Genomic DNA, 23,993 nt, shown 5'->3' on the forward strand with positions numbered 1-23,993 from the left:
ACGTGTACAGAGCCTGTAGAGGCCAGAATAGCATGGTGGGGTCCCTGGAATTACAGCAAGTCATGAGCTGTAGTTACAGGTGGTTATGAGCAGTTCTGTGGGGGCTGAGAACTGAGTCCAGGTCCTCTGAAAGGGCAGCCAGTGCTCTTAACCACTGAGCGCTCTCTCTCTAGTCCCACTTTCTAAGTTTTAAAAGCAAATTTGAACCTGAGAATCCTAGTGCTGTGCTCTAGGTAAGGATTCTGGATGTGGCTCTAGATTACCCCAGATAGACAGAAACAAGAACAGGATAAAGCGACTTTAATACTAACTTGGAAAACTCACTCTTTTTTATTTCCCAGTAATTTGTGAAACACCTCTATACTCAACTCACCCTGGGGATTCAACTATCCTTGACCCTTGCCTTGTCTATCACCCATACCTGTCCATCATTTCTAGCCTTCTATGATCTGTACCCCAGCGTGAGAGCTACAGAGACAGAATGAGCCTGGGAATGGTGATAAGTATATCTTTCTTGTACATTATGTTCAAACTCGTGGCTGTAAGTTAAACAGCACTGGGTCAGAATGTCCCACCTCACAGAAAGTACTGAGTCAAAATGACAGGATCCAAATATCTTTGACTGAGAGATGCGAAACTATGAGACACAAAGCTATAACAAAAACTAGGCAGCACAAGATACCAAGGAGCAGGCCTGAGGATTATTCTTGGGCGTTAAAAAGCACGGGGTGGAGATGCTGTCAAGGGAAAATACAAGTGGGAATGAGCTAGGCCTGTCTGCGATCTGAGCTGCACTTGAATGTACCCTGGAGTGAGTCATTTCATACATTAGCGCATTTGCTTTTCTTCACACGTCAGCAATAAAAAGTACCTTAAAGTAGGAAGGACTCAATAAATAATCCACAGTAAGTGGACAAATGCACACACTTCCCCCAAGGCATTTCTAGGTTTTCTGAATTAACAGTTAAGAGAACAAAGGTTCTTCCAACTCCATAACAAGGTGACAGAGGGGCAGACTTTGGGGAACTTTCCAATTTTGGCCACCTAAGTACATCAGTCTCCCTAGCTATTGGCTAGCACTGTATTTTAATGCAAAAGAAAATGGCCTTAATAAATAAATCTTGAATATAAATATTCTTTTTTCAACTCCAGTAAAAAGGGAGAAAATAGTTTGCTTGTTAGAACCACACAGTCCTAGAATGATCTCACACTCCTTGGTAGGCATGTGCACAGTGACTCCATCTGCTAAAGGAACTTTCCTGAGCCCTACTACCTGACAGGCATTGTTTTACTGTTCCTAACAGAACCAGCTTTGTTCCTTCTCTCCAGGAGCTAATAGTGTAGGGGGTGGTGGGACCCATTAAAAATCTTTAAAAGCCAGGGGAGGAAGAAGTTGTAAAACACTAAAAGCCACACTGTGCAGGCGCCAGACTGCTGGATTCAGACTCCAACACCTCCTACTGGAAAGATCGCATGCACGCTCTCCATGCCTCCGGCCTTGGTTTGTACATCTATAAAACAGAAATGGCGTACCTTCTTCAAAGAGCAGCTACAATAATCAAATAAGATAATCCGTGTAATGCACAAAGCTTTCAGAGGAAAGCGAGGGTCATGGGAAGCATTTGACAGGCTATGCATTGGTAGATATCACATCGTCTCAGTATCTCTAGTCTCAAAACCTGAAATCCAGGAACATTTGGAGGATTGTTGTGATGATCAGGAGGCAAATTCCACATGTGACCTCAGGTGACGGGTCTAAAACTCCCTTCAGGCTATGTGTATAAGAAACACAAAGGGATTTTATATTTATATTTAATCTTGTGTTCCATCCCCAAGATATGCACGTGTTATATATGTATAAATATTCCAAAATTTAATTTTTAGATGCCACAATACTTACTCAACCTATATTAAGACCAACTGTAACATGTTAAATACTCCAGAGGCAAACGCTCCAGCCTTCCCTGGTGCCCTAATTTTCTTTCAGTCTAGGCCTTCTCATATCAATAGTCAGTTAATCTCTTACAGATACGGCCACTGGCCAGTCCGATCTGGGCCATTACTCAACTGAGGTTCTCTCTCCCCAGATGACTCTAGGCCATGTCAAACTGGCAATAAAAACCAGCTCACCTGGATAAATCAAAGACACCAGGTCACAGGAGTCATGATAGGAAGGGTCTGTCCATGGAGGAGCAAAGTTTCTAAGAAAGGTAAGAGGGAGAGGAAACTCCTCAGGAAGAAGCATCACTGAGCTCTCAGAGCTCACATTCAGCAGCGGTGTGCTCCAGGCCTCCACACTCCAGCCATCTCCTGGAGTCCGGTGAAGGGAACTGGGGAAAATGTGAATGACTTCTTAGGGAGACTTGTGACTGGAAACAGAAATGATTTCTTGGCGGGTGGGGTGGGTTTTATTCTGAGTAACACTGAAATCTGTTAGATTATTTAAACGTTCTCATTTTTATGTCTTTACTGGTGTTTATTAATTATGCATGATAATAGGTCCCATTGTGTCACTTAGATGTTTTTAAGTAAAGGTTTGATATGAGCTGGTACATTTGCTGTTTGTTATTTTGGAACTTAACTCTAATAACAAATCGAAAAGTGGAGCAGAGAAGGGAAAACTTGGCGCAAGGAAAGATCAAGGAGAGAGCTGTTACACTCCTTCCAAGGAAGAATAAAGAATTAAGGGAGATGATGGAAAGATCTCAGGGACAGTTCAATGTGGTATTTATAGGCTTGGACAGCTATCTGAATGTGAGAAGTAAAGGCAGACGTCAGGTCCAATACTGGGCTTGCTACTTGGTAGGGTGAAGCCATTAACTGGGGTGATGATATTAGAGAAGAATGTCCAGGTTGTAGAAAAGATTAATTCATATTTGGGTATGTACTCTGGAACACCAGCATAGAAAAGACCTCCAGGCAGGGAGCAACCTGAGCTCAGAAGAAATTTGACAATTTGAGCTACAATATTGAGTGATTTTCTTATTACGGGTATTCTTTGAATAGACAATATTTCCTAGAGATTATTGATCACATGAATGGTCCTATATTCAAAATTTATCTATAGACAAGACTATTATTTAAAAGTAGTATATCATGGGGCTGGAGAGATGGCTCAGTAGTTAAAGGCACTCACTGCTCTTGCAGAGGACTCAGACTCCCCTTCTCACACCCACCTGGTGGCTCACAATCTAACCTTCTGTAACTTTAGTCCCAGGGGATCTGCCATTCTCTTCTAACATCTGTGGGCATTGGGCATACATGGTACACACACACATACATGTAGGCAAAACACTAGTACACATAAGAATTTTTAAACTGAAAAGGAGCATATCTTGGTATTAATAATGCATCAAAGTTCTTCTTAATCTCCCTGTCTATAAGACAGAAAAAAAAATAACAAGAAAGTATCCTGGGCTTTTCTAATTATTCTACATCTTGGATACACAATGTAGTTTTACAGACTCGAGGAGGCTGAACAACCCCCCCCCCCCGCGCCCCAGCTCCACACATAGAAAAGTAAATAAATTGATCATAGCCATATAAGGACGTGGCTGCATTTCAAGTTCCCTTTTCCACATGAATTCTATTCTTCCCTGTTACCAGAGGGCAGCACACTGGCTCCATCTATCTAAGGTTAATTCCATGCTTTGAACCCCAAATCCCTCAGTCTTCTCTGTAGCCTCACAAATGAAACACCCCCCCATCTCTTTGTTGAGAGATCTTATTCTAGCCTGCTCATTGTCTTCTCTCTGACAGTATTTAACACATTTAATCATCTGCTTTGAGGTATACAGCTTCGGCCCCATAACCCGGTCCAGCCCAACTATTTATCTCTATCTTTTTGTAACCAATTCTTTCAAAGACTGTGTTACTGTTTCGATTTTCTCATCCCTCACAATTGTACACATACCATGATCTGATTTTTATGGGCATCCTTTTGATCTCAGAAAAACCATCAGTGGCCTACGGCATTATTAATAAAGTCAATGGACACTGCATAGTGGTTATTTTACTTCGCAGCAGCAGTAGTTTGGAGAGGAATGCCTACCTCTTCTGCTTGGAACTTTGTGAGTTGGCTTCTGACACATCACATTTTCTCCTCATTTCCAGCCTTTGTGGTGCTCAGTCTCCTCAAAATTCACAGCTTTCTCCTAGCTCTTAGGTGTTAGTTTCTCCTGAATATTCTCTGCTTAACCCGTTCATTTCCGATTCAACATCCTCCCAGGGTGATCTTATATTTTCCCATGCTTTCAATCATTCTCTGTGTGCCTATTCCTCCCACATCCATAGATCCAGCCCAGGATGCTTTCTGAGTTATAAGACAGCATGCCCAGCTGTCCACTGGTCATCCTGAGTAAGACATCGCTGGGAACACAAAACCGACATCAATATGCACTTCTATCCCAACCTGGCCCTGTGTTGATGTAACTTGTTTGGAGAATACCCCACATATATCTTACACAACTGGTGCTTAGAGGTCAACTGTTAACTGAGATGGATGGGAGGGAATGCCGCCATAGAAAAGACCACTACTCAGATTGTGCATGGTGTAGAAACGGGAGAACAGATAAACCAAATGACATTATACAATATGCTTGATTGATCATCATTTTTAAATGAGCAGGATCATACAGAACAGCCTACATTTCAAGCAAAAGAATGTCCGGAGGACATGAGCAAGGATTGCAACACCCCATGGCCAACAGAAGGATGTAGCTTGTGAGTACAAAGTGATGACATCTGACAGTTAGCAGTATCAGCACCACACTCAAGAAAGCTGGCAAGCAGTGAGCAGCCAGCTTACAAAAGCGCCATGTGCTCCATTTCCCTCTTGAGGGGAGGCGGTAACAGTTTCTCACTGCGGCAAGTTTCTCAGAGCCCTGGGTTTCCTGGAAGGTTTTTTCCACCCTTCCCACACCTATGTAAAGACTCCAGTAAACAATCTGCCAGAAGTCCAGCCCCCAACTCAGGCTGAGACCCTCTGCTCAACCACAGGCCTTGCCGGCCACCAGAAGTCCAGCTCCAACAAGAGTAGAGACCCCCTGACCCCCTACTCAGCCACAGGTCACACCAACCAGAAGACCAGGGAGGAAACAGAAACCAAGGAACAAAACACCCATCCAACAAAGACAAACTCAAGAAAGCCTATGGCTGCCCTTTTGATCATAGCTCATGTCTTCATTGTACCTGGTCTATAACAAGCACATAAACAAAGCAGGCTGAATGGAGAGTGAGAAGTCCCTTAATGCTTCATGCCAGCTGTGCCACATCTGGAGAATGATACATAATTCTACACATTGATAACAAAGACAATACCAAAAAAAAAAAAGATAACATGCTATAAACGCAATGGCTGCAATAGCTAATACAAAATCTAATGTGTGCTGGGCATTTTATAAGTACTTTATGCATATCATTTCATGTACTATATCAGATTAGTACAATTACTATTCCCATTTTGCAGATTATGAAAGTGAGGCACCAAACGTTTATAACCAACCCAAGTAAGTAGTAGGTAATAGAGCCACATTTCAAAAGCACATCTCCACACCCCATGCTCATAGGAATCAACCATATCAATGGCCTATCTGAAATGATAAGGAGAATATTACCCTGGGAATGGGATGGGAGGAGATGCAAAAGAAAGCATGTGGGCTGGTCTACACTTAAATAAGCAGGTAGGAATCACAGGCGGCAGGTGCTGGCTAGTCAAATGATTTTAATTCTTTGACTTGTCTCACTAGGGAACAACCATGCTCGTAGAGTTCACTGTCAGTAGAGGACAGAGGTCCATCTATAAATAGTATCAAAGCTAGTCCCACCCTGGGGAAAAAGGTGAACCTAACGATCCCCTAAAGTCTCTTTGTTCACTGAGATCTATGGTTCTAAAAATAATGCATGGTCCTCATCTCTAACAGCTCACAACTTCCTATAGAGAATAAGGCAAACACAGCAGAACTCAGGAAAGGTAAATCATTTAAAAAATCTATCAAAGTAATAAAAGGGAGTGGGTCCTCACACTCCCTCTAAAGATAAATGCCTCTACCTACACTTCCTTATCGAGCAATATTAAAGATGGAAACCACACAGCACATAACGCCATGATATAAAATCCTACGAAATGCCAAGTAACACATTAAGCGTAGGTCGTCCTCATGCACCTGCTTTTTTCTATCAATGACGGTGTTAAAGAATTTGAGTTGTCTGTCTGTGAAATCACTTCTCCTCCTCTACCAGAAGGACAGGTTCTAGTTAAATCTGAGATTAAAGAGGTGGATCAAAGTGACCCCTGGCCCTCAAAGCCAGGAATTAGCCACGCCGTGGCTGCAGGCACTGCAGACGTGATCTATCAGATGCGGGTGAAGCGAATCCTTTTGCAAAGCATGACAGCTTTCTCAAACCTGACTGTGGTGAATCCAAACCAGATTTTTATGCTATATGACCAGCTTCCAAAATTCAAAGTCATTTTGCTATCACATTGAGCTTATGTTTTACAAGCTTTATGTTTACAGTCAAAGATGTAGAAGCCTGCAGTGCAGACGACATGGTGGGCCTGAGCTCCCCTGGTGCTCATCTTATATAATAAAATATCAGATAACGGTGATAGGGAAACATATGAAGTCAGTGTTTCTCTGTACCAAAATGCTGTCAGACAGCAATGGATTTCCCCACATCCTTAAAATGAACCTTGCATTCCATACCCTAAAAGCTGTTCACAATGTGCCATCAGACCATCCTCAGTGATCACAGCTTTCCAATGAAATGTCACCAATCCTGAAGCAGTCAGTCCTCTGACACTGTGCTGCAACCCTCACGCGCCCACTTCTTACCTTTTTGTAGTCAGATGAGGGCTTCTCACCAGCCAGTGTGCTAAAAATGGTGCCCTGCAAAATAGGAAGGACACCGACCATCAGAGCCCTTCAGAGTGGAGGACATCACCTTCCCTTCCGCTCCTGGTCTAAGTGCACTTTGCGTCCCGTTGCCTCGGATGTCCCTGTATTAACATGCATCTGTCTCTCAGCATTCCCAAGGCCACCATGCCCAGGTTAGACCATCTGTCCTGTCGCCGCAGATGTCTCTGCATTAAAATGCATCTGTCTCTCAGCATTCTCAACACCACCATGCCCAGTTTGGACCATTTGTTTCAGACAAATGAGGAAATGGCTCTCACCTTCATTTCACAGAAAAGAGTCAAATGATAATGTCTTTCAAATGGCTCCCACTGTGAGCCTGTGCTCTGGAGCAGGGCCTTTTCCTAAGAGAGTCTGCCAGCAGTGGTTCCAGGGCTTGGGGTCTCCCTCCCACTTCCTTTACCACACTCCCTCTCCCAGTGTTTGACTTCTTGCCTATACCTGTTTGCATGTGTATTTTCTTGGCACCATGTGCCACTTACAAGGCTCTCAAGCATCCAGTGTTGCATGGGGATTTATACACAAGGTTGTTCCTCTTGAACTACCCACAAACACACATGTGGCCATTGCTAGCCACACCAATGGCTCAAGGTTATAATCTTCTCTACTTTTTAAGTATAAAACGAATGCACATTTTTAATGATTAAATCTCCTTTGTGTCCTGTTCTTCTGAGGTAGCCAATAGTGGAAAGAAAGTACTCAATGAATATGCATAGGAGAGATGCAAGATTGGTAACAGAAGAGCAGCTGTGCGTCTTATCCCACAGCACCTTCTGGAGGTTTCTGTGGGAAAGCGGACTCCCACGTAATAACACTATAAAGTGAAGTTCAGAGAGAGGGAGACAGGCGAATGACTCCTACATAATGGAAAAACGCATCTTTATTTAGCACTTACACATTGACTACTGTCCACTTATGTAGCTAAGCCAGGATTTTCGACATCAGGTCTTTGACCATCCAGGAGCAGATAATTCTCTGTTGCAGAGAGGAGAGGGGCATGTTGCCCATCACTGGATGTCCTGCTGCACTTTTGAATTCTATCTACCTGGCGCTAATATCATCCCTCTGGCAGCTTCAACTGTAACTGTAACCTGTCTTGAGACATTACTAAATATTTTGTGGAGACAAAATTACCCCCAGCTGGAAGCAACTTGTTAAACCTAATAGGACTTAAAGACATGACCCTGAATTCCATGAGTTGCACAACTAAGTATTTCCCCCAGGAAACAAAAGTCTGGTGGCAGAATTTCTCTGCCCACCACTGAATTCCTGTGTCATTCTCTATTCTAAGTAGGAGTCAGAATCTGGGGAAGGCCTACATTTCAGCTTCAAAGACTCCACATGGGGAGTCTCAAGGACCATGACGGCATCTTTAACTAAGTTTAAGATACACCAGCAGGTCTGGAGGATAGCTCTGTGGGCAAAGGCGCTTGTTGCACCAACCTCACAAGCTGAGGAGTGAAATGCTCAGATCCCAAAGCAGAAGGAGGAGAGAACTGACTTCTGAAAGTTGCCCTGTGACCTCCATACATGAGCTATGGCAGGCTTGTGCCTGTACTCACGCCCATCATACATACCCACCCACATCCACATTCACACACACACACACACACACACACACACACACACACACACACACACTTCTGGGAAGAGCAAATTAGAATACGTCTTTTGGGTGGGTGTACACACTGGTGTATGTGCATCCAGAGGTCAGAGGTCAGGTGTTTTCCTTGTTTGGCCATCATGTTATGTTTTGAGATGAAGTCTCTCTGAATGTGGAGCTCATCAGTTTAGCTAAAGCTGGCCAGTGTTTTATGATGTTTTGTTTGTGTTCTGACTAATAAAGCTTGCCTGGAGATGAGAGAATCAGAGCAGCCAGCCACTAGACTTCTTACCTCTACAAATCCTCAGACTCAATGGGGGAAATCCTGTCTCTACAAATCCTCAAACTGAATGGGGGACTAGATCCTGTCCCCACCCACCTTATACTACTGTCTCCACCTCCCTAGTGCTGGGATCAAAGGCATGAGCCTCCCAGGTGCTGGGATTAAAGGTGTGATCCACCACTGCCCAGCACTGTTTCTCTTTTAGATTGTTTCAATCTTGTGTAGCCTAGGGTGGCCTTGAACTCCTCATCTTCCTGTTTCTTCCTCCCAAGTTCTGGGATTAAAGGTGTGTGCCACCACTGCCTGGTTTCTATGGTTAACTAGTGGCTAGCTCTGCCCTCTGATCTCCAGGAAAGCTTTATTTGTCAGAACATAAACAAAATATCATACAATGGGCTGGCCAATGAGTTGCAGAGATATGCCTAGCTCAGCCCCACCAAGCACTGACATGCACCACTGAACCCAGATTTTACATGGGTGCTAGCAATTCAAACTCAGTTCTCTGGGCTGTATAGCAAACATATTACAGACTGAGCCATCCCTAAAGACCCCAGGAATATCTGAAACTTCAGACATTAGTGCTGTAGCCCCAGGAGAAGTGACCCACAAAATTAAACAATACCCTTCCATTTCTTTAGAACAGTCCCAGGTGATTTGAGAAATGCATTCAGAGAAAAAAAAAGAGTCTAAAATGGGCAAAAGTAGCTTCACACACACAAAATAATATGACCAGCTATAAATGTTGTATTTGTAGAAACCCTTGAGCCAAAGGACAATGCATAGTAAAGTCTTAATACCTAGAATGAGTATAAAAGAGGAAAGGCATGGATCAATGATAGTCCATAGCCTTAATTTAGCTGTTTTCTAAGGAGATTGTACTTATACGCTTGGTCAATTTCATTTCATTCCCTTCAAAAGACTTTAACTGGCATCCAGTTTCCTAATTGCAACCATTGTGAATGGCTTTGGGTGGGCTTTCTGAGCCTTCCCATAACATGCTCGGCTTAATTACTGAAAACGAAAGACTTCAAGGATGGTGACCTCCTCACTCTGTGACCTTCTTGATTATTGCATCAATATTTTTCTACAAAAGGAGAAACTCCTAATGAGTCACCTCCACCAAAGTTTGCATGATGCTCTGTTTGTCACACTACACAAGTGCAATGTCTTTTTAAAAAACCCCAGCCTCAGACCTTATTAGTGAGATGACCTGTGTGGGGTGGACAGCATCATACATCAACAATTAAAGCAGTTTTGTCCAAATACACTTAGGAAGTAAAGCCCTACTCTTGTGTATTTATATGCCGATGCCTGAAATTTCTCTCATGGGATTTCTGTTTTTAGCATTAGGCTTTGACTCATAACAGTCAACTCATGGGGGATGATTATGTGCAGGCGACACTACAGGAAAGGACACTGGAAATTTCATGCTTGTACTTCATTAGTCTCATATCTTAAAGGAAATAAATTTATCAGATCCACCCCCCCAAAGCAGGGTTTTTTTTGGGTACTCTTTTCTTTAAAAAAAAAAAATGAATTCAAAAGCAGATTTGATTGGCGAAGTAAAGAGACTGAGGTCATGAGGGCATTGGACACTCGTGATGAAGGAAAAAGATCTGAAGACGCAGGTCACAGGTTAGATTCCCTACAAAGCAAGCTGTGAAATGGAAATTACATGCAAGGGGGTATTCTTGGTGTGTGCAGAATGGGGGGTCACAGGATGGAGTAGATGGCAGTGAGCAGCAGAGCAGGTTCAGCAAAGCTCTCAGCCAACCACATAGGAAGCTCTCAAAACAGCGGATATGCATGCAAACGTGGGGACATGAAGTGCTGCCCTAGAAAGGGAACATGTTTTGCTAGGCCACCTGACTCTTTCCATCCCCAAGCTGAGAGCACTTAACTGGCGGCATCAGGGAGATCTGTGTGGAACGTGGCTGAGCCTACTACAGCATGCTCTGTTTTCATATGCTTTTACCTGGGACGGACCTCGCTTGCAGCCTATTTACTATAGTTAAACATGGCTTCTTATAGGTGAACAATTGCTGGTCTTTCATGATGTCTTGGATAGAAAATCAAGTGGACCACCTGCTCGGCAGCCTAAGCCCTAGCCCTTGTCCCTTCTTAACAGATGATTTAGCAGCTTACGATGGATCCTTGATCTCATGGCCTTCAATTCACCACTCTGAAATGAGAAAGCGTATGTCCTTTTTCCTTTAGGGTCATGAGAACCTTAGCTAAAATGAAGAAGAGGACCCTGTTTTTATGGGGCACAGTATCTGGAAATCCATAATTATGATTGATAGCTACTTCTTTCTTCCATCCGCTAACACAAGAACACTCATGAGAATGGCATGGTCAGCTTTTCATCCTCTTTGGAGGCACAAAGAATTCTTACAGGTGTATTGTAGGTTCTCCAGAAAAGAACCGATAGGTTACATCGAAACCTAGATGAGAAGACACTGTGGTTTGACGCGTTGCACTAGGAAGGGTGAGGAAGACCACAGATGTCATCTTCGGACTAGGAAACCAACCAAGGAAGCCAAAGTCTGAGATCTACAGAGCCCATGGTTTAACTACTATTCCGAGGTCAAAGGCTATGACCCCTGAGAACCTTGGGAAGAAGAGAGGGTCTTAGTATAAATTTTAGAGCCTGAAGAACCAAGAACCAGGAGCTTCTTTGTCTGAAAAGAGAAAAATATGGATGACCCAACTGAAAGAGGGAGATGGACAGAAAGAGAGAGAAGGAAGGAGGGAGAGGGGGAGAGGGAAGGAAGGAGAGGATAAAGAGAAAGGGAAGAGACTAAGGGGGGAGGGAGGGAGGGAGGGAGGGAGGGAGGGAGGGAGGGAGGGAGGGAGGGAGGGAGGGAGAGAGCGTTCATCACCTTTTTGTTCTACTCAGGCCCTTAATGGATTGCATAACTCTGGTCACATTGTTGAAGACAGATGATCTCAGTCTTCTGATTTGCATACTAGTCCTTGCAGATCATACCCTCAAAATCATGCTCTGTCATTTATGAGGACATCTATTTGCCCAGTCAAGTTAACAATGTTAACCATCACAACAGGTAGACCACAAAGGGAACAACTAGAGAACGGCTTTTTGTTTGACTCTGAAGCACATCAACATGGGAATTATAGACTAGAGTGCACAGCCTTGTCTCCAAGTTAACATTTATAATCATCTGTAGAAAGAACTACATAGGCAGAAGTCACAGAGACCCAGAATAAAGGGTGATTTGGTATTTAAAAAAAAATGAACCTAGCTAGTTCTTGGTTAAAGAGACCACTGATAGAGTATGAGTAAATGATGGGCATCCAGTCCAGCATGAGCAAAGAGAGCCATGGAAGGTGAGCTACTCACCCATTCTCACTGCTGGGAATGTTCTGCAGTGGCCAAACACCTACAAGAGACACATGGTTCATATTTCCCTTTAAGTGAAGGTTTAAGTCCGAGAATTATCACGGTGTTGTTTATCTCCATTAAATTAGGCTTAGGAAAAGGAAACTGGAAAACTGTCTTCTGCCACCACTGAACTATTCTGCCATCCAATAAATACTTAAATCCATAAATACTTTTCAAAACGGCAAACATTTAATACTTATTTAATGAAATTGGAACAGCTCAGGTGTTGGACTGTAGCTAGAGTTTTCCTGCCTGGCCCACAGTCAGGGTAAATCTCTGTCACCCACCAGTCCCACTGCCACTCAGACCCGAACAAGTAAACACAGAGACTTATATTGGTTACAAACTGTATGGCCGTGGCAGGCTTCTTGCTAACTGTTCTTACAGCTTAAATTAATCCATTTCCATTAATCTATACCTTGCCACGTGGCTCGTGGCTTACTGGCATCTTCACATGCTGTTTGTCATCGTGGCGGCTGGCAGTGTCTCTCTGACTCAGCCTTCCACTTCCCAGCTTTATTCTCCTCCTTGTCCCGCCTATACTTCCTGCCTGGCCACTGGCCAATCAGTGATTTATTTATTGACCAATCAGCAACACACTTGACAAACAGACCATCCCACAGCATTGGACTATAAAACGTAAAGTATTCGGAGCCCAGGTCTCTGCAATGGCAGCATTATGGAATTCCATTCCCGGCATGTAGACGTGTGTCTGTGAGCAAGGGTATTTTTTACTCTTAGCTAGATGTCACCAGGCAGAGGCAGGCTGCTTTTGATAAATGGTCAAATACAATCAAAAGCTACGATCCTTTTAAGGGAATGATACCTGAATAAAACACATCCATTTGAGGCCTCCCATCTGCACTTTGCAGGCATGGTGGAAGATTACTCACTGGGTGGTGGATGTCAGGATTGAGCTTACTCTTATCACTAACCATTTGAAATCTCTTACATTTAAACGGATGATTCTCCAGAGTACATACCACTTGGATGCTTTCTTAGTAAGCTGATCCTTGAGCCTCTTCACAAAATACACATTTCCATTCTATTTTCATGCTTTAGACTAACATTAATACATATATGCTTTAAAAATGGCATACCCTTCAGGCAAAGTTCAGCATTCACATTTATTTTTTAACTGTGTAATTATAAATATCAACCAAAGGGAAAAAATTATGCTTCCAAATAAATGACAAAATTATAGTGTTTTCTTGTAGTCCATGAATACCGAAATTTTCAATTAGCCAAGTGAAAAGCCATTGAATATGCCAGCAGGATTTATATACGAGACTAATGACCATCATCTGCATCCTATTTAGCTAATGAAGGCTTGGAACACTTGTGGATAATTAAGGGAAAGCTGATGGGAGGAAATTCGAACCATGGAAAGATCAAATCTATTTATGTCTGCATTTAAAACTAAACATACTTAATAGGTCATTCAATCAAAGAATAATGTCTATTCATCTGGGATAAGATACATGTGCATAAGTTATGTAGCCAGCGAAGTCCCCAAACCCAAAAGTCATTCTTTTTTCATTCATTCAATAAATATTTAACACCCCCATGTGCCTCTGACCTTGTGGATTAACATGACAGCACCATAATTCCTTTAATGTTTCTCTTACCACTTTTCTTCCCCCACCATAATTAAATGTATGGCTCTGGTTTTTTTATATGGAAACTACCACCTGAGAATCATGGCAGACACAGCATGGCTGCAGTCTGGGGGCTGATGGGAACTACCATCCACCTGTGTATCATGGCAGACACAGCATGGCTGCAGTCTGGGGACTGATAGGGGAAGTACAGATTGCAATGGCCACCTGGATTTTTCTCAGTCCTGGAAGAATCCCTCAGAGGCAGGCACACAGATTATGAATAGATGGTGTCTGTGAGGAGATATTGGAATAAAGACAAATCCCTGATACCCAGGAGTAGCTAGAACAAGACTCGTGACCCACTGAGCTCCAGTCATCTCACTGAGAAGAGTTCTGGCCATCTCATCCAACTGTTACTGGCTCAGTTAGTAGAGTGTGTGTTAAAGCTCACTCCCAGGATGCCATCATCACCCTACAAGTCTGTACTTAGCAGAGGTGATAGATGCCGCAAGAACCTGTAATCTTAGGATCTATTCCTATGCTGAAAAATATGGCACACATTGTTTCCAGACCACACTTCATAGATAGTGATACAGTTTACATATTAAATAACACTAAGATAGAATAATTTGACATTGTTATAAACAGAATAAAACAGTGAAAATTTTCAGGTTACAAAGCCCTTTTCCTCAAAACAAGTCAAAAAAAATACAAAACAAAACTTTTTCTAATGTGACAAATGTATTCAGTGACTAGTCATGTCTATTCCTGTTACACTAATGGAATTAAAAAGCAAGGCCAACCTTCAAAATCACAGTCTCAACGGATGATGACTCATTTGAACTACAAAAGTAGTTCTTGCTATGGCAATACCCAGAAAGCCAAATTTATCTACTTCAAAAAAAGAAAAACAAACAATAACAACAACAGCAACAACAAAAACCTATGGTGGAGTTAAAACTAGAAAAAAAATGCTATATGTAACCTTTTCATGACTCCTGTGTCTTTTTGCCTATATCTTATCCTTCCTTACTTCTAAATATTACCCTCTCTTGGTCTCCTTTCTAAATTTTAAACTATACCCACACTAATACTCACTTACATATATACACAATAGGCTATGATCTGAATATGTAGGAGAACATGTAGTTTTCTCTTTCTGAGTTTGGGTCACCCTGCTCAATATTATACTTTCCAGGTCCACTCATTTTCCTGTAAATGTCAGTATTTCAGTTTTCTCTACAGCTGGATGACAGTAGTCCCTATGTGTATGTACTACATTTCCATTAGCCACTCATCTGTTGTTGGACATATGGGCTGGTTCTATTTCCTCCTATCACAGATAGAGCAGCAATAAACAAGGATGTGTAGACATCTCTGTGATAGAGTAGAAGATGTTTTGTGCATATGCCCAGGAGTAGAATAGTTGGGTCATATGGTAGTTATATTTTTAATATTTTGAGGAACCTCCAAGTGATTACCATAATGGTGATATTAATTTGTATTCTCACCAACAGCAAATAAGGATTCCTTGTTACCCACAACCTTTCCAATTTTCTTGGTCAGATTTCTTGATGATAGCCATTCTGGTTGGAGTAAGAGGATTTCAAAGTAGTTTTGTTTTGCATAACCTTGAAACCATGGATGTTGGACACTTATTAACATAGTTACTGTCACTGGACAGTGGTGGAACACAACTTTAATCCCAGCACTCAGGAGGCAGAGCCAGGCAGATCTCTGTGTGTTCAAGGCTAGTCTGGTCTACACAGAGAGATCCAGGACAGGTTCCAAAGCTACACAGAGAAACCCTGTCTCAAAAAGTAAATAAATAAATAAATAATTTTGAAAAAAATAGTTATTGTCCATTTATGTTTCTTTCTTTGAAAACTATCTCTTCATCTCATTAGCAGTTTTATTTCCTTGATGTTTAATTTTTGCATTTCTTTGTAATTCTAGATATTGGCCCCAAAACCTATAGCCAGCATTAAAGGGAGAAAACTGAGAACATTTCCTCTAAAATCAGAATTGAGACAAGAATGCCTACCCATCGCTCTTAAATACAGTGCTCAGAGCCTTAGCTAAGCAATTAGGCAAGAGAAGGGCACAAAAAGGATAAAAATAGGAAAGGATAAAGTCAAACTATTCTTAGTTGTAGACAATGTGATTCTATACTTAAAAAACACTATAGAATTTACTAGAAAACTTTTTAGATACACAACTTACAGTATAATTGTAGGATAAAAAAAATCAACTTTACAAAACAGAAGCTTTCCTATGTACCAACAATGAACTCTCACAGAAAGAAACTGGGGAAAATATCTCATTCACAATAAGTCCAAAAAATGCCTAGGAATAAGCCTAATCAAGAAGAGAAAAACTTGTGTGTTTAAGGCATTGAAAAATCAAAGACACTAGATGATGGAAAGACATCCATGTTACTTATTGAAGGAATTAATCGCATGAAAATGGCTACCTTCCAAATTTAATCTACAGATTCAATGCAATTCTCATCAAAATTCCATTTCATAGCTCTCATGTCTAGAAAGAGCAATGTAAGAATGAATATGGAAACACAAAGGATAGGTAACAAACACCACAGCCTCAAGAAAAACACAGCTGGAGTTTCCACACCACCTGGTACTACACGACAGAACACAGGGACAAAGACATTGGATAAAAACAGACAGACCAAAGAACAGACGAGAGGTCCCAAAAGTAAACCAACAAAGCTATGGCCACCTCATTTTTGACAAAGATGGAAAAAAACATACAGGGAAAGAAAGATAACTGATTTAATGATACCAGCAAAACAGAAAAAATCTACCCTGAGAAGAATGAAATTAAATCCAGATCATTCATCTATACAAAAGTCAATGGAAAGTCAATCAAAGGCCTTCATTAAAAACCCCCAAAGAGCCGGGTGGTGGTGGTGCATGCCTTTAATCCCAGCACTCGGGAGGCAGAGGCAGGCGGATCTCTGTGAGTTCGAGGCCAGCCTGGGCTACCAAGTGAGTTCCAGGAAAGGCACAAAGCTACACAGGGAAACCTTGTCTCGAAAAACCAAAAAAAAAAAAAAAAACCAAAGATGAAAATGCTAGAGGAAAACATAATTGTCAAGATACTGGGTAAGAAAGAACTTCATGAACAGAATTCCAGGGGCGCAGGAACTGGTCCCCACAATCAACAGATGGGGTGACATGAAATTTAAGTTTCTGTGCAACAAAAGAAACCATTAGCAGAGCAAACACAACCCACAGAATGGGAAGGAGAAAGAAAAAAGAATGTCTTTCCCAGCTGTCCTTCAGAGGAGGCTAATACTAAAATTGCCTCAACCAATGACTGTGCAACCCACAACCTAGAACAGCGACAGCACATGGATTCCTAGGGTAGATTCTGTGATGAGAACTGTACTCCGGGATCACTGGAGCACAATATGAGATCCATTTCAAACACACAAAAAGCGGGGCTGGGGTGATGGCTCAGTGGGCAAAGTGTTTGCTACCGAAGCCCGAGGCCCAGAGTTCAGATCCCCTGTTCAGTGTCACCAGCCATTGTCCTTCCCAGCTCAGGGGACAGTCATCTGGCATCAGAAGTGCTGAAGGGAGAAGGGGTTGAAGGAATGGGCCAGAAGGACAAGCAGGGGATAGCTATAAAGAATATGCAGGAATCTTTCCAAATAGTATGCATATTTCCATCTACCCTTTTTGGTTAACCACATCAATGATTTTAAAGGATCATTACCCAATATTTGGGGATTTAAACCCTTTATACCCCACTGTACTTAGACAAATTCCTTCAGCGGAACTTACAGGTAGGTGACTTATCATCTGTACCGGACTGTAAGCTTGTGGACCCCAGGAACAAATTCTTAACTGTCTTCTCTATTCTACAGTTTAATACCATAGTGGGTATATGGTTGAAAGCAGGGGGAGACTTCATAAATGTCTGTTAAGTGTACAGTGAGTAAGGAAAGAAACAGAAGTCAAAAGGGGAGAAAGAAGCATCAAGAGAGGTAGGCAAGGGAAGAAGGAAAGGTAATGGGAACTGAAGGAAAATATAATGGGACAGAGTCTTATGAGTCAAATCCCACCCCCTCCCAAAGAGATGCTGACATTCTAGCCCATGCAACTCTATTTGAACACTGTCTTTGCCAGTAGTGCAGTTAAGATGAGGCTGCTCGCTGGAGAGATGGCTCAGTGGTTTAGAGTACTTGCTGCTCTTTCTGAGGCTCTGGGTTCAATTCCTCACCTCACTACGGCAGCTCACCACTGTCTGTAACTTCAGGGGTCTGACACCCTCATACAGACATAGATACAGGCCAAATACCAACGCCCATGCAATAAAAATAAATAGATCATTAAGAGGAAGCCATGGAAGCAGGTCCTAATCCAATATGACTGGTGACCTCACAAAGATTGCAGGCAGGCAAAGAGATGTAAAATGAGCGAGGACAAGTGCATGCTGAGAAGACAGGCACAGTGCAGCCACGAGGGAACACTGTGGGCCACGGTCAGAGCCAGGCACAGGCAAGGAAGACTTCACTCAGGGCTTCAGAGGGAATGACAACACTTTGATTTTAGACTTCGAAACTCTAGAACTGTTGAATTTCTGTTGTTTTAAGTCCCTCCCAGCTTGTGGCACATTTCCTAGCAGAGCCGTCAACCTAATACAGGGACTACGAACCAGGGACGTTTTGTTTTAGTGGTTGGCAATTTTCTAGTGTGAAGTCCAAGATAGTAAATTTCCAGGCTTTGAATCCCATGAGGTTTCTGTCACATCTGCTTAGCTGTGCCACTACAGCCTGAAAGGGCTTGTACACTATATGCAAACAAGAAAGTGTGGCTATATTCTAATATAGTTTTCTTTTTTTTTATTAAGAAAAAAATTTTTTATTCGTTTTATATACCAAAGATTCCCCTCTTTCCTCCTCCTACCCCACAGCCTCTCCCTCCCAACCCACTCCCCATTCCCTTCTGCAAGAAAGTAAGGCCTCCCATGGGAAAGCACATTTAGTAGAAGCAGGTCCAAGCCCCTCCCCCTGCCCCAAGGCTGTGTGAGGTGTCCCATCATAGAAGTGGGCTCCAAAAGGCTTGCTCATGCACCAGGGATGGATTCTGATCCTACTGCCAAGGGGCTCCCCAAGGAGATCAAGCTATGCAACTGTCTCGATATACAGGGGGCCTAGTCCAGTCCCATGCAGGTTCCACAGCCGTTGATCTAAATTTCATGAGTTCCCACTAGTTTGGTTCAGTTGTCTCTGTAAGTCTCCCCATCATGATCTTAATGTCCCTTGCTCACAGAATCCCTCTTTTCTCTCCTTGACTGGACTCCTGGAGCTCAGCCTGGTGTTCGGCTGTGGATCTCTGCATCTGCTTCCATCAGTTACTGGAGAAAGGCTCTATGATGACAGTTAGGGTATTCACTGATCTGATGACTGGGATAAGCCAGTTCAGACACCCTCTCCACCATGCTAGGAGTCTAAGCATAGTATAAAATAACATTTTTCTTTCTTTTCTCAAATTATTTAAAAATGTCAAAATCACACTTGCCTCATACCCCACACAAAAATAGGCATGAGGCATATGTTTGTTCATCTTGGCTTTAGATCTGGGAATCAAAACACCTGGGTCCAGGCAGGCCAGGTTCCATCAGTGATTTCTGTAACCTGGCTTAAATCAGTGCATTCCTACTTCCAAGGAGCACGGCAAGCATTTTCCTGGCCACCTAGAGGGCTAATGAATAGATGATCACATACCTTCAAATACGTTGTCTATAGTAACAGTACATGCCTTGACACTATTAACTGTGTCTCACGTGCACAGATATAAGCGTGCTCATAAAGGCCAGAGCGATGGTCAGGTAAGTCACAGCATCAGAGCGAGGTCGAAAGAAATGTGTCAGCCCTTCATCATCTACACCGTCAGTGAAAAGGTCAAAGCTGTGAGTGGCCAGAGCACATTCTGAGGTAAACAGTAAATATTTGTCATTTTAGGTTACATTTGACCCCAGGCTACTGCTGAATCAAGAGTTTTTATTTCTAGGGAAGGCTCTGCATTAGGATGTGCCTACTGCTAAGAGGCTGTACTGCGGCTCCCTAGCTCATCCTGATAAGCATTCATCACCCGCTAACACACCCTTGGCCATCTTCAGCCCTCTTCTGTGGTGCCAGCAGCTGACAAAGCCATAAATATTCCCTTGCATGCAGACACACCCTCACACTCATCGCCATAAGGAGTTGGAACTCTGCCACTGTGCTATGGAGGAGCTGGACACCGGCTGACAGCTACAGACGTTCAGGTCTGGCACAAGGTAAAGCCAAAAAAGAAAGAAAAGAAGAACAAAGAAAAGAAAACAGTTCCCACAAGGAAATATCAGCTGCTAACGCGGCATGTGGCTGCGAACCTCCCAAGAACTCAAGCAATACCCCTGGAAAACAGTGTGCATCCTTCCAAGTATGACCAAAGTCACAAGTCCCTAAGATGCAGAGTTTTCCCCCAACTCAGGCACTCCGATTCTACCTCCTCCCTAAGACTGTGCCTTTTCCCATGGAGACGTTCTGTGTCTGACTCCTCATAAGTTTGAAGTGGACAGAGGATCCATTTCCTTAGTCTGTTGATCCTCCCTCTGCTCCTTCTCCGTGTTTACTCTTATACACCATCACCACCAGCTTTCCAAAGAGCAGAGAAACAAGCCAGTGCTTCTGAATGTCCATCCAGACGCAACTTTCTAGCCTTCTTTTAGAAGATGTTTACATGAAACCGTGAGTAGGCCGGAAGGATTCCCTCCCTGGAACGGAGTAGCTCAATGGAAGGGTAGTGGACTCACATCCCTGCTCTACCCCCCTACTCTCATCCCTCACCCCTGGCATGTGGACAGAGGCTCAAACTTCAGTTCTCTGAGCCTGAGCTCCCTAGATGTAAACTCACAGTGGTACATACCAGACTGAGGGGTTTCTAGGACTTAACATGATGTATTCCCGGTAACAACAGCTACTATGATCATTTCTGAGAATTCTAGACATCTTATCTAACTCTGTCTCCAAGCACATGTTCCACAGAAGTCACAGATGCCGATTTACAGGAATAGATCGATGTACCAGAGCACATAATGGAGGCGGTGGAGATAAAGGGTAAGCTACGATTTGAGTCCTGAGTGACAGAAGAGCAAATGACTAAGATCAGGGAGGAGACATTGGCTCTCTCTTCCTCAAATGACCTTTGGATTATTATATACTGGTAATGCTTATGCTCCTGGTTAAGGTGCATGGAGAAGGACTGGCACTATAAATATCTGAGTAAAAAAGCAAATGACACAGACGAACATTCTCAACAGACACATGCACACACTCATACTCACAGTGTCCAAAAGTCTGAGACACTTAGCAAAAAACATTCAAAGGACTTCTATACTTCTCCCTCCATAAAAGCATAATCTTTTCTGTAGGAAGAGATAAAATACAGAAAAATAACTTTCAACTTAAAAAAAAAAAACTAAAAGTCAGTCAGATGAAACAACCAGATACATGATACCACAGCATTTCGAGCTGGGAGGTGGGGGGGTAAAAGTCCTGTAGTCTCCAGCCCAGATATGTGTGCTCAGGAGAGGTGGGGATGAAACCACTGACGGCCTTGGGCAAGGAAGCTGGAGGTACTGAGCTCTGGGAAGATTCTTTGTATTGGAGCATGTGTAGGAGGCAGGGACACATCATGAGAAGTTTTATAACCCAACGTCTTTCTTCTTCTTTCATGGTAATTCTGTACCCCACCACACACCTAAATAAGTCCGTTCATGAAGGGGGAAAGGCAACTGTTAATTTGCAATTCAAGCTACAAAATACTGTGTAAATTGGGTAGATGAGGATGAGAAGGAGAAAAAGGTTGAGGGAGAAAGACATTTCCATAATTACTGGCTATTACAAACCATCAAATGGACACACAGCAAGGACAGAGGGTGTGAGCCCAACAGGATGGGCTCCCATTTAAAAGCCTAGCGCTGTCGTTAACAAATGAATGGTGTTGCGCTATTATCTCAGGCTCTCTTAGTGATGCTTTGACAGGAAATCGATGGCTCTATAATTTTACTGAATACCAGAAATATAAATAAGAAGGCCTGCCTTGCCATAAGCACATTTCCTAATTAGTGCTCTGCCAGAATCAGCCCTTATCCTGGTTGTACATTACTGCATCTTTGGTTCTTCCAAGTTTGAGTTCCACCTGCACCAGATCTTCAAGAAAAAGATGAGTAATGTGCTGTGGGATGGTCTGTATGTCAAGTGTGTTACTGATTGGTTAGTAAATAAATCACTGATTGGCCATTGGCTAGGCAGGAAGTATAGGCGGGACAAGGAAAAGAATTCTGGGAAGTGGAAGGCTGAGAGAGGGGGACTGCCAGCCACCACCATGACAAGCCGCATGGGAAGATCCCGGTAAGCCACGAGCCATGTGGCAAGGTATAGATTAATGAAAATGGATTAATTTAAGCTGTAAGAACAGTTAGCAAGAAGCCTGCCACGGCCATACAGTTTGTAAGCAATATAAGTCTCTGTGTTTACTTGGTCGGGTCTGAGCGGCTGCGGGACTGGCGGGTGAGAGAGATTTATCCTGACTGTGGGCCAGGCAGGAAAACTCTAGCAACAAATGGCGCCCAACGTGGGGCAAGAGTTTCCACCTAAAACCTGAAAAAAGATTCTAAAACGGAGCTGAAAACAGCTTCCTAATTGTCTCTCTCAAATGAGCGGCAGCTGCTGGTTTGAGCTACTGGTGGGTTTCTGGCGTGTGCGCTCAACCTGCAGTATGGCGGGAATCAGGCCTCTGCAAGTGGTACATTAAGCTACATGGTGGATTTAGCCTTAGCAGGTACAAAACAAAAAAAGAGGCTTTTGGGCTACACGCTGCTTGGATAAAAGCATAGACCCACGATAGCTCCCAGAGCTGGCGGTAAACATAGCCATGTTGGGAAGCTGAGGTGGGCGGAGCCAGCAGCCACAGCTGCTGCAGTTTAAGGCAAGAGATTCACCATAAGACAGATTCAGATGTAATAGTTTACAATGTGTGTAAAAGATACGTAGGCTTGAAAGAGACAGAAAAGGTGATATATAGAGTTATAAAAACAAATACATAGTTTTAAAAAATAAAGTCATTAAAGAGACAGTAAAGGTAATATAAAAAATAAGCCACGTAAAAATGGATATTATACAGAGAATCTGGATTGTGTTGTCTTTGGGATTTTTAACTGCAGAAAAACATTTGATTGTAAAAGCTATTGAGTTATGCCAATATGTATATTTTAAAGGTACTTTGACTTCAAAATTTGGATGTAAAGATATGTTGCTTTGGAAAGGAGGCTCTGATTTTGTTTCCACAGAAAGCCAGAGGCTATGGATTTATTCCAGATTAAGATACATCAAATTTGACCAGCCAAGACCCCCTGAAGGTCTCCGATGACACCATGGCCCTGATGATCCAACATCCAAAATGGTTTCAAGGCAACTGGCTCAGACGACATACCCTCATGGACTATTTCATAATTCTAAAATTTTCTTTGTATCCCCATAAGATACAGCGCCCCCCTCCAGCAGGAAGTAGTAAGAAAAACTACGCCCAAATTCCCAAATATACCAAGCTGACTTTGGAGATATGTAAAGGTTAAAACCTTCCTTTTTAAGAAAAGAAAAGGGGAAGTGCTGTGGGATGGTCTGTATGTCAAGTGTGTTACTGATTGGTTAGTAAATAAATCACTGATTGGCCATTGGCTAGGCAGGAAGTATAGGCGGGACAAGGAAAAGAATTCTGGGAAGTGGAAGGCTGAGAGAGGGGGACTGCCAGCCACCACCATGACAAGCCGCATGGGAAGATCCCGGTAAGCCACGAGCCATGTGGCAAGGTATAGATTAATGAAAATGGATTAATTTAAGCTGTAAGAACAGTTAGCAAGAAGCCTGCCACGGCCATACAGTTTGTAAGCAATATAAGTCTCTGTGTTTACTTGGTCGGGTCTGAGCGGCTGCGGGACTGGCGGGTGAGAGAGATTTATCCTGACTGTGGGCCAGGCAGGAAAACTCTAGCAACAGTAATGGGTCTCTGGGGCTTGGGGAAAATCCCTGCTGCTGCTGCTGCTGCTGCTGCTGCTGCTGCTGGTGGTGGTAGTGGTGGTGGTGGTGATGTTTTTCCCCCTTTTCTTCCTCCTCCTC

General features: G+C 42.9%; 1 protein-coding gene across 2 annotated transcripts in view; it reads right to left on the reverse strand.

The window, feature by feature from the left end:
- Positions 1-23,993, reverse strand: part of Rasgef1b (RasGEF domain family member 1B) — a 534,935-nt gene that overhangs the window by 340,938 nt on the left and 170,004 nt on the right. For both annotated transcript variants that reach the window (XM_059274712.1, XM_059274711.1), the window contains exon 3: positions 6,834-6,887. In XM_059274712.1, the coding sequence (XP_059130695.1) occupies positions 6,834-6,887 (54 nt within the window). The remainder of the gene's footprint in view (positions 1-6,833; positions 6,888-23,993) is intronic.

The sequence above is a fragment of the Peromyscus eremicus genome, chromosome 10, assembly GCF_949786415.1.
Source record: "Peromyscus eremicus chromosome 10, PerEre_H2_v1, whole genome shotgun sequence".
NCBI lineage: Eukaryota > Metazoa > Chordata > Mammalia > Rodentia > Cricetidae > Peromyscus > Peromyscus eremicus.